This window comes from Lactuca serriola, chromosome 2 (assembly GCF_051521515.1).
Source record: "Lactuca serriola cultivar US96UC23 chromosome 2, Lser_US96UC23_V15, whole genome shotgun sequence".
NCBI classification, from domain to species: Eukaryota; Viridiplantae; Streptophyta; class Magnoliopsida; order Asterales; family Asteraceae; genus Lactuca; species Lactuca serriola.
The window spans coordinates 30766404-30783774 of NC_136409.1; the positions used below are offsets into that span (position 1 = coordinate 30766404).

Consider the following 17371-nt stretch of genomic DNA (forward strand, 5'->3'; position numbering starts at 1 on the left):
CTTTTCTGGCCGTGAAAATGAGGATGTCACATATATGACATGACACTGCAATGCTCCATCTTCACGAAACCTGTATGGATACATGTCTACTAATTTCCTGAGAATACAAGTGGTTTTGAAAAGTGTCAAAATTTTAGTTGGTGAGTTCATAAGTATTTTTTTATGAGAAAGATACTATATTTTTCCTTGAAAATGATAGTGTGTTCTTCCAGAAAATCCAATATTTTATTTTAAAGTGAATTGTAGTCTTAAACATCCTAAGACTGAAAATATGTAAGTATTGTCGTACTCTGAAGTGTTATAATGTGGTTTTATATCTTTATAAAACCATTTGAATGCATGTTTCCATAAATCTTGATTGTATTGCACTGAAAAATAGTGTAATGTAGTTTTATTATTAAATAAAACCATTTGAATGTAAGTTAGCCTCGTAAACCAAATGTCTTGTTAATACTTATTGTTGGTGTTTATTATAACCATGTTAACGACTAGTGGCCTGCACGACGTTCTTCAAGCGTCGGAATGGTACGACATTTGTCACCCCAGACCTGGCGGTCTAACTGTAGTTAACAATTTAGGTGCGAGATTGTCAATCTCGTATAGATCTATACACAAGTGTTACTCTCTCCGTACAAGAGACTCTGGTTATAATATAGGACTTTAGCATGTACTCTGGAAAGTACGTGACAATAGTGTCTCACATCCTTGTATTAACCGATTTATGTATAGTGTAATGAAATCCCTCTTTTTTTCTTGTAATTGTATGTATTACCCTTTCATAGTATTTACATAGCATGAAATAATTATATTTCCAAACAATTATTTTCGTGTCTCCGAAAAAGGTAAAATAGTGTTTGTTCCATAAACTATACCTAGTATTGTTTATATAAATGTTTCATTGAAATATTGAATCTTTTGTATGCTATTATCAATTTACCTTGATAATAAAATGAAATGAAATAATTATATACGTATGTTTATATAATTATACCCTTTTTGCTCAACTTGTTACAAAAAGTGTTAAAGTCTTATAAATTGTACTCATTATAGTTTATTTTAGTGAACATAGTGTATATGTACTCATTTTTCATATCCTTGTAATTTTAGCAAAACTTTGCATGTATATGTTCACGAATTTGGAAATAAATGTATTTCATGTATTTTTAGTATTTTTACGCAAACGGTAGTAAATGTATGTGTAATCATATTGTGTGTGTATATATATATATATATATATATATATATATATATATATATATATATGTGTGTGTGTGTGTGTGGGGGGGGGAGGGGGGTAAAGTGATGTGATATTGGCATTGATATGTGCGTTTTATCACCTAGGAAAAAGTGCCACCGGATAAGGTTTGGTGATTTCGGCCTATCTTCACCGAAATCACCTTGATTTTGGTCTAAGGCTCCAACCGAGAACCAATTCTTCGCTCTAAGGCGAATTCGGTCTAGGGGTTCTCAGTCAAGGGTTGTTCTCGGCCAATGCATGTGAGTTTTTGATTTTTGATTCCTAAAATCGAAAACCTCAAAAGTAAAGTGAATTTTCATGATTTAATTTTTACTATTTGACTTTCGTTGGCACAATTGACTTTTGTTTGACTTTCTTTGAGTTTTGTTTACCCGAAATACCCGGTTGTTACATTATCCCCCCGTTAGAGGGTATTTCGTCCCGAAATTATTTATAAAGTGGGTACTCATGAACTAGGAAAAGATGTGGGTACTTTTGTTTCATCTGGTCTTCTTGTTCCCAAGTGTATTCAGGTGCTCTCTTGGCGTTCCAACAGACCTTCACTATTGGTATACGACTTTGTTTAGTTCTCTTGATTTCCTTGTCCATGATTTCCACAGGTTCTTCTACGAAGTGTAGACTTTCGTTTATCTTGATTTGATCGAGTGGGATTACAAGAGTCTCGTCGAACAGACACTTCTTCAGATTAGACACATGGAAAGTGGGGTGTATGTTGTTGAGTTCATGCGGTAGTTGGAGTTAGTAAGCCACTGGGCCGATTCTAGCAAGAATCTCGAATGGCCCGATGTACCTTGGATTTAGTTTTTCACGTTTTCCAAAATGTATCATTCCCTTCCAGGGTGAGACCTTTAACAAAATGTGGTCCCCAACCTGGAACTCCAAGGGCTTTCGTCGTTTATCTGCATAACTCTTTTTTCGGTTCCTAGATGCTTTCAGTAGTTCCTGAATCTGAACAATCTTCTCCATAGTTTCTCGTATGATCTCGAGGCCGCTGAGAGTGCTGTCAGGAATTTGCCTCTTTTCTAGTTGCGTGTCACCCACTTCAGCCCAGCATAGAGGTGATCTGCACTTACATCCGTAGAGGGCTTAGAATGGCGCGACTTTGATGCTAGTGTGATAGTTGTTATTGTACGAGAATTCAATGACTGGTAAATGGGTATCCCAAGCTTTACCAAAGTCTATCACACAAGCTCTCAACCTGTCTTCCAGCGTCTGGATGGTTCTCTCGCTTTGTCCGTTAGTCTGGGGATGGTACGATGTACTCATGTCGAGTTTGGTTCCCAAAGACTTTTGTAGTGATTGCCAAAACCGTGAGGTAAATCTACAATCTCTATCGAAAATAATGGATATTGGCACACCATGCAATCGTACAATCTCTTTAATGTACATCCTAGTTAACTCCTCCATCTTTTCGGTCTCTTTTATTGGTAGGAAGTGTGTGGATTTGGTTAACCTGTTGACGATTAACCAAATGGTGTCAAGAACAGCCGTTGTCTTGGGCAACTTGGTTATAATCCATGGCTATCCGTTCCCACTTCCACTCAGGTATATCTGGTTGTTGTACTAAACCCGAGGGCTTCTGGTATTCTACCCTAACCTTGGCGCAAGTCAGGCACTTGCCCACATAGGTAGCAATTTCTGCCTTCATGTTTGGCCACCAATAAAGTTTATTGAGGTCCAGGTACATCTTGTCTGAACCGGGATGAATGGAGTATTTGGTCTTGTGAGCTTCGTTCATGACAACGTCTCTGTACCCACCGAACTTCGGTGTCCAGATCGGATTCATGAGATAATGAACTCCGTCATCCTTAACTTCCAGGTTTTTATCCATTCCTCTTAGGGCTTCACCTGCCACATTCTCGGGTTTCAAGGCTTCTAGCTAAGCCTCTTTGATCTGCGTGGATAGGTGTGAATGGATGGTCATGGTTAATGACTTTACTCAGTGGCCCGAGTACTCTTTTCGACTTAGGGCATATGCTACTACATTGGCCTTGCCTGGATGATAGCGAATTTCGCATTCGTAATCATTTAGTAGTTCTAGCTATCATCATTGCCTCATGCTGAGTTCTTTTTGATCGAAGATGTGCTGGAGACTTTTATGATCCGTGAAGATTGTGCACTTCGAACCATAAAGGTAGTGCCTTCAGATCTTCAGAGCAAATACTATTGCTCCCAGTTTGAGGTCGTGTGTTGTATAGTTGACCTCGTGAGTCTTAAGCTGTCTCAAGGCATAGGAAATGACCTTTCCTTGTTGCATAAGTACACAGCCTAGCCCTTGATTGGACGCATCGCAATAAACCAAAAATTCTTCCGTCCCTTCTGAGAGGGACAGGATCGGGGTACTGCATAGGGATTGCTTTAGTGTTTGAAACACGGTTTCTTGTTTCTCCTCCGAGTTGAAGGCTACACCCTTCTGATTCAATGTGGTGAGCGGGTTTGCGATCTTGGAAAAGTTTTGAATGAATCTTATGTAGTAGCCAGTGAGACCTAAAAATTGACGAATTTCAATTGGTGTTCTTGGGGTCGACCAGTTTTCGATTGCCTTGATTTTGGAGGGATCCACGTGTATCCCTTCCTTGCTGATCATGTGACCAAGGAAATCCACCTTTCGAATCCAGAATTCGCATTTCCAGAACTTTGCATACAACTTCTCTGCTCTTAATGTTTCCAAGACTTGTCGTGGGTGCTGACTGTGTTCTTCCTTACTTCGTGAGTAGACTAGTATGTCATCGATGAATACTATCACAAATTTGTCTAAGTAAGGTCGGCATACACGGTTCATCAGGTCCATGAACATGACGGGTGTATTTGCTAATCTGAAAGCCATTACTACGAATTCATAGTGACTGTAGCGAGTTCTGAATGCGATCTTGCGAACATCTCCCTCCTGGACTCGCAGCTGATGATATCCAGATCTTAGGTCTATCTTTGAGAAGTACCTTGCTCCTTGTAGTTGGTCGATGTGACATCCCCAAAATCACAGCCAGAAAAGACCGGTTTCATTTATGCTTTTAAAATAATTTCAGAGTAAATCCTTTTGATTTAAAAGAGTTGCGGAATTTGCTCCCAAAACAAAATATGATAAAATAAAGTTTATCAAAGCATTTCATCAAGAGATGCGTTTTCATTAATTAACAATATTCGGGATGTCATGTTCTGATACAGACCAAAAGCATAAACAATAAAAATATACCTTACAACAGTTATTTATAACTACTGATCTATAATCCAAAATCTCTCGTCAAGTCCACCCATTTATACTCTTGTGCCATTACATGTAATGCAAAGAAAACTGAGTAGGTCAGGCTTGGGAGCCTGGTGAGCATGTAGGGTTTTCAACCCACAATAATACATTTATTATATTGAATTATCAAACAATCAACCCAAATACTCATTCCCATTATCTCCTTTATTTCTTAAGGATTTACCCTAAGAATCAACTATCCTTTATCCATTTATTCCTAAGGATTGACCTAAGGAATTGACACAAAGTCCACCACTGCCAAGGTCCACAAATTACGATTGGTAAACACTTAGTTCAACATACTTAACAAACACCTAGTTCTAACACTCCTAGTGAACAATTAATTCAAAACATCTGGTGAATACTTAGTTCTAAAACACTTAGTGAACACACTCAGTTCAACAACACCAAGTGAACACATCTAGTTCAAAAATACTTAATGAACACATTGAGTCCAAAAATACCAAGTGAACACATAGAGTTCGGAAATAACTAATGAACACATTGAGTTCAAACACCAATTGAACACGTAGAGTTCAAAAATACCTAATGAACACATTGAGTTCAAACACCAAGTGAACACATAGAGTTCAAAAATACCTAATGAACACATTGAGTTCAAACACCAAGTGAACACGTAGAGTTCAAAAATACCTATTATTTCGTCTCACATCAACTATTTCATCTACCCATGTTCTACCCAACATATTTGTAGATGCAAACACATATACAATTTAAATCTTTTAAAACATGAATAAAACATTATTTCAACATCTATCTCAAGTAAATAAACATTGCATAAACACCTAGCACGTACTTCATAGCAAATACTTCATATCTATGCGGTAGAAGAAAGTGAATATACATTCACACATATAACAACAAAATATACACATAACACATATTTCGTATAAAATACTTCGTATTTATGCGTTAGAAGAAAGTAACCACACACTCACTTGATCAGAAGATGATCGGACAGCACTACGGCTTGTAGAAGTAGTATTCTTCGGCAGATCTGGAAGATCTTCACAAAAACCGGACTCCTCGCGGGCAGAGCTTCGACTCGGGAATCTTACTTCTCGGGATCTTCGGGACTTCGAAACTTGCTTCGGGGCTCAGGAATAATACCGGGGCTTCGGGGTACTTCTGGCACGCAAAACGATGCAAAACGGGAGAGAGAAGAGAGAAAAAAAAAAGAAAATGAGTCGGCTGCCCTCGCATCCTATTTATTGGAGGCTGGAGCCTCGGAGTACGCTGGGCGTACAGCAGTACGCGGGGCGTACGCGTCCGAATCGTCATGGCATGCGTCATCCGAAGAACTCGAGTGCGAGTGACGTCACGCTTCGCTGTACATTGGGCGTACTTCGGATGAGTCCGATGACTCCCCTTCGGATAATACCGGATTTTATAATTAAATTTAAATATTAATTATTTAATAAACTTTGAAAATTCATATCTTCTTCATACGAACTCCGTTTTAGACGTTCTTTATATCCACGCGTAGGTGAGACTACGCCCTACAACTTTCGTTTAGACTCTGTCGGCTAATTTTGACTTTATTTTTATTAATTATTTTTAGTAGGCCGAGACAGAAAAACTTTGTTATAAATTCATAACTTCTTCGTTTGACGTCCGTTCTCGTCTAACTTTTCATCGTTTTGATACCAACAACGAGATCTTCGATTCTCATTTAGATCAATTCGACTAAAAACCGCTCGATCTCAAATCGAGTATTTCGGGCTGCATACCGCTAAGTCGAAACTTCAATAAATCATAACTTCCTCATAAGAAGTCAGATTTGGGCGTTCTTTTTATGCACGATCACGGTTTAATGTATTCTACGACTTTCATTTAGATTTCTAAGGCTAAATATCTTTCTAACGTAAATTCACTTTTTACGTCGCGCTGTGTCGTATCGGTTCTGTCGCGAAACTTCGACAGGTCATAACTTCTTCGTTATAACTCGGATTTCGGCGTTCTTTATATGTACGGAATCCTTGTAACATATATTACAACTTAGTTAAGATTATTCATTCTAAATAATCTTCTATCAAAAAGTCATTTTTGACGCTCATCGTCTCTCAATTGACTAGCCCTGATCTACGGGCGTTACAGTCGAAGAGGTCGTCGATTCGAGGCAAACAATATCGACTTTTGATTGTGAGTTTATTTAGTTCCCAGTAGTCTATGCATGTATGGAATGATCCATCATTCTTCTTCACGAACAATATCGGTGCTCCCCAAGGCGAGAAGCTTGGTCTAATGAATCCTTTGCTTAGCAGTTCGTTTAGTTGATTGGAAAATTCTTGCATTACTGTCGGTGCTAAACGGTATAGGGATTTGGCTACGGGGGTGACTCCGGGAATCAAGTCGATTCTAAACTCGACTTGGCGTTCGAGAGGTACTCTTGGGAGGTCTTCGGGAAATATGTTGGGGAAGTTACAGACTACGGGAATATCCTTGATGTCTTTTACTTCTTATTTATCATTCACCACGTGAGCTAAGAAGTATTCCTTGCGTAGATACTTTTGAGCCGACGCAAGAAATGATTTTGAGGTTCGTGTCGGGTTTGTCGCCATCAATGACGAGGGTTTCGCTACTTGGCAAATTAAGCCAAATGGATTTTTCGTAACATAGGATATCGGTATGGTGAGGACTTAACCAATCCATGTCAATGATGACATCAAAACTTTTTATTGTGATTGGCATCAGATCGATTTGGAAGGAATAGCTGCTTAGATTGAGGGTACATCCTACGTATATATCGTTAGTTCTCTTTACCTTTCCATTTGCCATTTCTACGGTGAATGTGTCATTTGATGATTGAGGATTTTGTTTAAGTAAGTGTTTAAACTTGTGGCTCACAAAACTTTTCTCCGCACCACTATCGAAAAGTATGCATGCATATGAATGATTTAGGAGGAACGTATCGGTAACCACGGTAGGATCATTCATGGCTTCCTCATGCCCCATTTATAAAACTCTTCCCACACCCCTGGCATTCCTTGATTTTGGATAATCCCTCAAGAAATGCCCTATTTCACCACATCTATAGCAAGCCTGGCTTACCCCGTCATTAGTGGTTTGAGTGGTTTGTTGTGCCGGTGCCTTACAGAAGCGGGCGGTGTGCCCCTTCTTGTTGCAATTATTGCATTCCATCTCTCGGCAGGCTCTGTAATGATGAAAGTTGCATTTGTTACATTTTGGAAGAGTTCCATCATATTGTTTGGCGAGTGCTGGAGCGGTAGGAACGGTAGCAACGTGGACCGCCTCGGTTTGTTGCTTCTTTGTGGGCTCTTGTGTTAGTTGGCCCTTCCTCTTTTTCCAAAACTTCTTCTTATTGTCACTCCCTTTTGCTTGCTCGAGAATGGATGTCATAAAGCCCTGGCGGACTCTGTGACCCACTAGTGTTTGTGCCAAGCGTTTGACACTGTCAAAAGTCGACGGGTTTGCAGATATCGCATTTCCCTGAATGTGGGGGGATAGTCCCCAGCTGTGTCGCTCCACCTTTTCACTTTCCGAGGTGACCATCTCGGGACACAATACTGCTAGATCACTAAACCTGGCAATGTAAGCTGCGATGTCAGAGTCTGTCATTGTAAGGTTCCGGAGCTCTTGCTCTAGCTTTCGCACCTCAACCCTCGGGCAGTATTCTGCTAGCATCAAAATTTTCAAGTCTTCCCAGCTCATGGCATTGGCCACTGGGAGAGTCAGCGACTTGACATAACCGTTCCACCAAGAGAGGGCTCTATCCATGAATGTGCAGGCTGCGAAGTTGACCTTGCTAGCTTCTGGGCATGCGTAGATTTCGAATACTGATTCTGTTTTCTCGAACCACCTTGTTAAAGCAATGACACCTCCAGTGTCATCTAAAGACTTTGGTTTTCCATTTATGAAGTCTTTATAGGAACATCCCCCTCGGGTGTCCCTGGCTATCTCCCTGGTTAGTATTATTGGTACCGCCTCCCAATCCACTGGCACCATTTGTGCTGATTTGCACCATGGAGGCTTCCACAACAGCTGTTATAGTAGCTTGGAAAATGGCAGTGTCCATCTGTTAAGGTGGTGGCGGTGGTGGAGTTGGTGGTGCGTTGTTGACACGCCTGATAGATTTACGTGGTGGCATCTTTCTGCCATAAGGTTTAAAGATGTTTTCGAATTAGAACATCATAACTATAGGCATGTTTATGTCGATTGTATAAAAATAATGGTATGAAAGACACATAAATGGCCTAATTGTGTCGTCTTATAGTATCATAAAATACTCCTATAGTATTTTAAACTTTATGTTTGGTTCTAGAGTTTCCTTGTAGGGGGTATTGGTAAGTTTTCGACTCGTTGTTCACCACGATCGTTCCCAAATAGATGTTAGTTATATCTTGTATGAATATAGTTGATCAGACTATATTCATCCCATATATGATTACATAACTATCTAGGCTTAACCGCGTCGTAAAACTTATCTAAATACTTGTATGTGGTTCTTATTACGACATTGTTCTAGTGTGCATGTATGTATGTATACTTTTACAAAAATACTTATATTCTAAAAGTATACTTTTACTCAGAGCGTTTTAGTCCCATTGTATTTATAGTTGTATATCTTATATGGTTTGATATACTTAGCTCAATATAAACAATCCTCTGATACCAATCTGTCACACCCCCGAACTGATAATACGGCGGAAAGGTCTAGGGGAGGATGACGTCATGTACATTATCATAACAATTTAATAATAGAACTCAATGCATTACAACCATCATAATGATAATTTAATAATTACATTGAGTTCGATTCATTGTTTGACTCCAAAAACTTATGACAAAAATATATGAGTTCACACTGCAATGCTCCATCTTCACAAAACCTGTGTGGATACCTGTCTACTAATTTCCTGAGAATATAACAGGTTTTGAAAATTTGTCACCAATTTAGTTGGTGAATTCATAAGTATTTTTGTATGAGAAAGATATTCCATTGTTCCTTGAAAATGATAGTGTGTGGTCTTAAACATCCTAAGACTGAAAATGTGTAAGTATTGTTATACTCTGAAGTGTCATAATGTAGTTTTATATCTTTATAAAACCATTTGAATGCATGTTTCCAGAAATCTAGATTGTATAGCACTGGAAAACAGTGTAATGTAGTTTTATTATTAAATAAAACCATTTGAATGTAAGATAGCCTCGTAAACCAAATGTCTTGTTAATACTTATTGTGAGTGTTTATTATAACCATGCTAACGACTAGTGGCCTGCACGACGTTCTTCAAGCGTCAAATTGGTATGACATTTGTCACCCCAGACCTAACGGTCTAACTGTAGCTAACATTTTAGGTGCGAGATTGTCAGTCCCATATAGATCTATATACAAGTGTCACGCTCTCCTACAAGAGACTCTTAATATAATACAGGACTTTAGTGTGTACTCTGGAAAGTATGTGACGATAGTGACTCACAACCTTGTATTAACCGGTTTACGTATAGTGTAATGAAATCCCTTTTTTTCTTGTAATTGTATGTATTACCCTTTCATAGTATTTACATAGCGTGAAATAATTATATTTTCAAACAATTATTTCCGTGTCTTTGAAAAGGGTAAAATAGTGTTTGTTCCATAAATTAAACCTATTATAGTTTATATAAATGTTTCGTTGAAATATTGAATCCTTTGTATGTTATTATCAATTTTCCTTGATAATAAAATGAAATGAGATAAATATATATATATATATATATATATATATATATATATATATATATATATATATATATATATGTAGGTATATATATAATTATACCCTTTTTGCTTAACTTGTTACAAAAAGTGTTAAAGTGTTCTAAACTATACTCATTATAGTTTATTTTAGTGAACATAGTGTATATGTACTCGTTTTTCATAGCTTTGTAATTTTAGCAAAACTTTGCATGTATATGTTTACGAATTTGGAAATAAATGTATTTCGTCTATTTTAGTATTTTTTTCGCAAACGGTAGTAAATATATGTGAAATCATATCGTCTTTTTAACACAAGTTTACTTGTATTTTACTTGTATTATCCCCCCTAAACATAGAAAATCGTGGAAAATGTAGGGGTATGAACTCACCTCGAGTGTGTTCTTGGCTGGATAACGAGATAAAAACGATGATCTTCAAGTTGTAATATGTGAAGACGTTCGTATCCTATGAGTTTTTAACACACGAAATTGTGTGTAAATTAGTTGAAATAACAATTAAAGTGTTGTATAACACTAGATTATGTAAGGATACTTACAATATCCCTAAGAATCAACCTGAAGGATTTGGTTTCCTGGGAATTGTGTGAAGATGTTTGGGCGGAAGTTATGAAGATATGAAGATGTATGAATGTTTTTAGGAGGGAATGAAAGAGTTTTGAAGGTGAAATCGAGAATTGTGAGAAATGATTCCGGCCATATATATGTATATATATATATGGGGTAAAAGTGATGTGATATTTGCATTGATATGTGTATTTTATCACCTAGGAAAAAGTGCCACCGAATAAGGTTTGGTGATTTCGGTCTAAGGCTCCAACCGAGAACCAAGTCTTCGGTCTAAAGTGTCTGCGGTCCAAGGATAATTCGGTCTAGGGGTTCTCGGTCAAGGGGTGTTCTCAGTCAAGGGTTGTTCTCGGCCAAGGGGTGTTCTCGGCCAAGGCATGTGAGTTTTTGATTTTTGATTCCTAAAACCGAAAACCTCAAAGTAAAGAGAATTTTCATGATTTGATTTTTTACTATTTGACTTTTTTTTTGGCACAATTTACTTTTGTTTGACTTTCTTTGACTTTTTTTACCTGAAATACACGTTCGTTACATTAAGTCTTTGATTATGTCATCTTTTTCAGCCTCCATCTCCCCATTTTGAAACCCTATCCCCTCCTATTGTGTTTTGAGCTCTTTTTTGGTGTCTTGGCCATTTGAAGGTTGGATGAAGGCTTTGTTGAGAAATGGATCATATAACAAACTCATCTCCATCTCTTAGTGCATCTTCTGGACTTTTCTAAGTCTCCAAGTTCTCACTTTTATGGTTCACCCTTTGTAGATCTATGTTCTAAGCGCATTTCCTTCATGATATGTTAATTTGAATGGATGGTTTTGATGAATTTGACAACTTTATCAATCCTTGAGGTCCCTAGGTCATCATATGTTTCAAATCTAGACTTTAATGTTTATTATTGCCATGCATGAAGTTTCAACTCCATTTTTTTTTACCATTTTGACCTAGTTTTAGATGACACATGCATGTTCATCAAGTAAGGATTTTTATGGTTCATTTGAGGGCAAGGAAGCCTTCTAGAAAGTTTGAACAAAGGACTTAACGAATTAAGTTCTTAATGAGAAAAATGGATTCCTAGTAGTAACCACAACGTAGCCAAAAAGGGCCCACGACGTGGTAGTATCCTTCCTATCGACTATTTTATCCTGACATGCCCACGATGTGGCCAAGAGCTCTCCACGTCGTAGTGACTAATGACTTGGTTTACCGTTGACTTTTGTTGACAGGTGATCGTTGACTTTTCAGTAGTTTGACCTTGGGTCAAACTTTGAGGTTTTGGGTTCTGGATTAAGGATTTATCTTTATTTGGTGTTATTTGGTTCGATGGAATAATCAGTACAAGGACGGAGAATGTTGTTGTGCTTATCCGGTTCTGTGATTTAGGTGATTTTTCTCACTATACTATGTGTGACATTGTATATTATTTGCATGTTAGGATAATGGTTGTGACATCCCCAAATTCACGGTCATTTTAAAAACTTTATTTATGCTTATTTTAAAATCAGAGTATCCTTTTTGAAGAATATTATTGCAGAATTTGTACCCAAAAATATGATAAATATATTATCAAAGCATTTTCGAAGAAATATTTTTATTTATATTAAAACATTGGGATGTCATCGTCAATACAAAAACATAAGCATAAACAGACATTTCATTCATTTACACTAATGATTTACATCTCCTTTAATCTCTCAGTGTAATGTATCTTCCCATCGATATTTGTGATACAAATGAACTGAGTGGGTCAGGTTAGGTATGGTCCTGTCATGGATTTTTTGTAGAGTTTACCTTGGATTAACATGAATCTTGAGACTATCGTCCTGAATGCTCTTTCACTTTTTTCTCCTGTCAGGATTGTGCCACTTTGGAGATACTCCATAATGGGTTGGGTCCATGATCGCGGACTTCTTTGAGGATCATGTTCGTCAGGATCCCTAAGGTCAGGATCTTCAATAGCTGCTACGCTTGTCGGATGCTTAGGATCTTCTGATTTACCGGAGAGGGTTTCTATGGCTGGGGTTATTATGTGAGTTATAGGAATCTTCATCTCTGGTGGGATCCTAAGGGAGGATCCTAAATTAGCTAATGCATCTGCTTCTATGTTTTCCTCTTTGGGAATTTGGGTTAGGCTAAAGTTTTCAAAATCAGAAGCTAATTTTTTGAGGATCTCTAGGTATAATGCTAATTTCTCACCTTTCAATGCATAAGATCCATTGTAGTGATTGGTTAGTAATAAAGAATCAACAAATACCTTAAGATCCTTTATTTGAAGATCCTTAGCTAATTGTAGTCCTATGATGAGTGCTTCGTATTCTACTTCGTTGTTGGTAGTGTTGCATTCACAACTAACTGATTGGGGTATGATGTCCCCCTATGACAACTTTAGTATGATCCTTATGTTTGTTCCTTTCTGATTTTAAGCTCCATCTATGAACAACGTCCATCTTCCCAGGTGTTCATCTTTTAGGAGTCACCTGGCTTCCATGTCTACTTCGTTTTGTAGATCATCACTAAAGTCAGCCACAAAATCTGCTAATGCTTGTGATTTTATGACGGATCTTGGTTCGTATCTGATGTCAAATGTACTTAACTTCACCGACCATTTTTCCATCCTTCCTGACATTTCTGGTTTTCTCATGACATTCTTGATAGGATAGTTAGTTTTTACATGTGTGTTTCGAAGCAGTGTCTTAATTTGGTAGAAGTAGTTACTAAGGCAAAAATTAATTTTTCGAGGTAAGAGTACCTGGTTTCAGGATCCATGAGACTTTTACTTACATAGTGGATAGGACGTTGATCCCCATTAAGATCCTTGACTAGAACAACACTTACCGCATTTGAGTTCCTGGAAGGCTTTCTCGTGTTCCTCCTTCCACTCAAATTTCTTGTTCTTTTTCAAGATATCGTAAAAGGGCTTGTACCTTCATGAGGATCTTGAAATGAACTTGTTAAGTGCTGCTACTCTTCTGGTTAGCCTTTGGATGTCCTTTGTTGAAGATGGGGATCTTAGCTCCATGATTGCTTTTATTTGTTATGGGCTTGCTTCTATCCCTCTCTTGGTAACAATGTATCCAAGGAACTTGCCTGACTTCATTCCAAAGTGACATTTGAGTGGGTTCAGCTTCATATTGTACTCGTCCAGGATGTCAAATGCTTCCTTCAGGTCTCTAAGGTGATCTTCGACTTTCATTGACTTCACCACCATGTCGTCAATATAAACTCCTATGGTGTCCCCCAGCTTGTCTTTGAACATCCGATTTACCAATCTTTGATATGTCGCACCTGTATTTTTAAGACCAAAAGGCATTGCGGTGTAACAATATATACCTGTTGGTGTTATGATCGCATTATCTTCTTGGTCTGATGGTTCCATTTGGATTTGTTGGAATCCTGCTGAAACATCCATGAAGGTTAGGAGTTCATGGCCAGCCGTCGCTTCTACATAGAGTCAATATGTGGCAGGGGAAAGGTTCCTTAGGATAAGCCTTATTAAGATCCGTGTAATCTACGCACACCCTCCATTCGCCGTTTTTATTTTGTACGACAACCACATTAGCTAGCCATATTGGGAACTTTACTTCCTTGATCATCCCTGTTTTGAGGAGCTTCTTTACTTCCTCTTGGATGATTTGATTCCTTTCGGGTGCAAACTTCCTTCTCTTTTGGTGTATTGTCTGAAACAAGGATTAGTATTAAGTTTATGAGTAATAATACTCTTGTCTATACCTGTCATATCTTCGTGTTTCCATGCGAATGTCTTGCTTCTGGTTTTTAAGAATTTCAATAGATTTTGCTCGATCTGCTCAGGCGTTGAGGATCCTATGAGGACTTTAGCTTCGGGATCCTCAATGCCCAGGGGCACTTCCTTTACATCTTGTTCCTTTGTCTCTTGAGCATGTCGTGCCCCTTTCCTTAATTGCTATGCTTGTTGGGGTTTGTTCATAGATTTCATAGAGGTTTTGTAGCATTCTTTCGATTCTTGCTGATCTCCCATGATCTTCATCGTCCCCCAAGGAGTGGGCAACTTCACACACTGATGGTATATTGATGGAACCGCTTTCATCTAGTGGATCCATAGTCTACCTAGTATCTCATTTTAAGAAGACAGTGTATCAATAACACATAAATTTTGTATGGAGTTTACCCCTTCTATGTATATCGGTAGCTTTATTTCTCCCACTGTGTGTTTTGTTTCCCTGCTAAATACTATGAGGACTAAGGATCTTCTGAATATATCTAATTTTGGGATGTTCATTCTCTCCGTAGTACGATATTGACAGAGGATCCTCCATCAATGATGATCCTTATGACGAAATGGTTGGCCATGTACAGTGTTATCACGAGTCCATCATGGTGAGGATCTTGACTTCCTTCCTTGTCGGTCTCGTCGAATGTGATTTCTTTTTCACAACTAATAATGGTATTCTTTCGTGGTCTATACTCTTTTTCTATTTTGGAGACCTTGGCATGTCTTTTAGCCTGAGAATAAGAGGTACCACAAATGTTAGATCCGCCTGAGATAACATTAATTATCTTAGCGTAAGAGGGTGGAGATTCTGGTTTCTTCGGGATCCTGTGATCATCTTGGTTTTTCTCCTTGGATTTTTCTCTTATTCTCCCGAGGATCTCTTTGAGGTGTCCTTTGCTAAGGAGGTAGCTGATTTCTTTTTGTAGAGCTATGCAGTCCTCCGTCATGTGGCCAAAGTCTTTGTGGTAAGCACACCATTTGGACTCGCCTTTCCAAGCGGTGGATTTGTTGTCTCTCTTTAGCCGTCTTGATTTATCTCCAAGATCGTGCATAGCATGAATTACACCTGAAACATCCACAGAAAAACAATAGTCAGTGATTTTAGGAAGCTCTTCTTCTTCTCCTGCTTCTTCAAGGGCATTAACCATGTGATGATCCAGTTTGGAATAAGGCTTCGATATGTAGGATCTCTGAGTTGAGGATTCGGCCTTCCTGTTGGGGTTCTCATATTGATCCGAAGGGTTGCTTCTCTTCTGGATCTCTCTATCCTATTCGAGACTTATGAATCTCAACGCCCAGCACCAGACTTCGTCCAATCTTTTTCATGGGGTCATCACAAGATCTTCATAGAAGGGTGAATCCTTTCTTAATCCCATTTTAAAGGCTTCCACAACGGTGTCCATGTAGATGTTGGGGATGCTTAGAGCTTCCCTGCCAAATCTGTTAACAAAGTCCCTAAGTTTCTCCTTAGGATCCTGAACCACCCGGTAGAGATCACTAATGATCTTCTCGAAGGTTCTGGTACAAGAAAACTGGTTATTAAATATATTGACTAAATGTGCAAATGAAGTAATAGAATATGGGGGAACGTTTATCATCCATTTGAGGGCTGGTCCCGTAAGGGTTGAACCAAAGCCTTTACATAGGGAAGCTTCCTTCAAGTGCCCTGGGATGGGAATGATCTCCATCCTTTCTCTATATTGGGCTATATGCTCTTTAGGATCCGTAGTTCCATTGTATAGTTTCATGCTGGGAGTTTGGAAGCGCTTAGGAACTTTGGTATTGGCTATCGCAGGAGCGAATCTTGAGATCATGTGGCTTGTAGGAGATGCTTCTGGTATTGGTTGGACCACTTCGGGTATACTGGCGATCATTTGTCTCAATTGTTGAAGTTACCTAGCCATGGTCGGGTTTATTCCTACATCAACATTAGTGTAGTTAGTATTAATAGTATTTTTGTTCAAGAAAATTACTAGAATCTAGATTTTTAGGAGTGTTGAAAGGCTCATTGAGATCATTGATCATGGACGCTCGGTTGTCCATAGTTTTCCCCTAGGGCTACACCACAGTGGTAGGAATTGTATCCTTCTGGTGAAGTCCAGGATCCTTGGTTGCACAACCATGGGCGTAGTTTCCTAGGATTTCTGAAATTCCACCTTCATCCTCTCCACTTCTTTGAGCATTGCTCTATTCTCCTCCTGGTGTTGGATCACATGTTGCGTCATTTTCCTCATCATAACATAGAGTTATGTAGTAGTGACCGAGGTAGTCAGATCCTGGAGCCTTGAGGATCCAAAACTTCATGAACTAGCAATTGAGGGGGTGTTTTTCTTGGAAGTGTCAGGTGTTTTCCACTGAGTGGGGGGTCCAATCGGAGGAGGTCGTAGGTTTTTGGATGGAACAGAAGGATCAGAGGATAAAGAGAGGATCGGTTGTGTAGACATGATGTTTTTGAGGATTTTTTAGCACCACGGCCCCACGGTGGGCGCCAAATTGTTTTGGTCAAAAATTACACAAGTACTAATCAACCAAATTGAATGAGAGGTTGTGATGTTCAGATTGTGTAATTGCAAGTAGTAAAAGAAAAGTGACACAATGGTTTACAAGGAAAGTCCTTGATCCTTGCTAGGATCTCCAGCATAAAACCTTGGGAGGTGATAATGATCACCTGCCTTGATGATTTTAATGATATAAAGTAAAGATCATAGTGATATCTTAGTAAGAATGAATGTAGAAATTCATAGAGTGAGCTTAGACTAAGAATTCGTGTGTTGTGTGTAGATTACAAGTGTCAATTTATAGTCTAATCTAGCCAAC

The 17371-nt window shown here is 38.6% G+C and overlaps 1 protein-coding gene across 1 annotated transcript; it reads right to left on the bottom strand.

Annotated features, from left to right (window-relative positions):
• Positions 1–15876: 15876 nt before the first annotated feature.
• Positions 15877–16428, bottom strand: LOC145089131 (uncharacterized). Its single transcript, XM_079027615.1, has one exon. The coding sequence runs from the start codon at positions 16426–16428 to the stop codon at positions 15877–15879; it is 552 nt and encodes a 183-aa protein (XP_078883741.1).
• Positions 16429–17371: the final 943 nt, after the last annotated feature.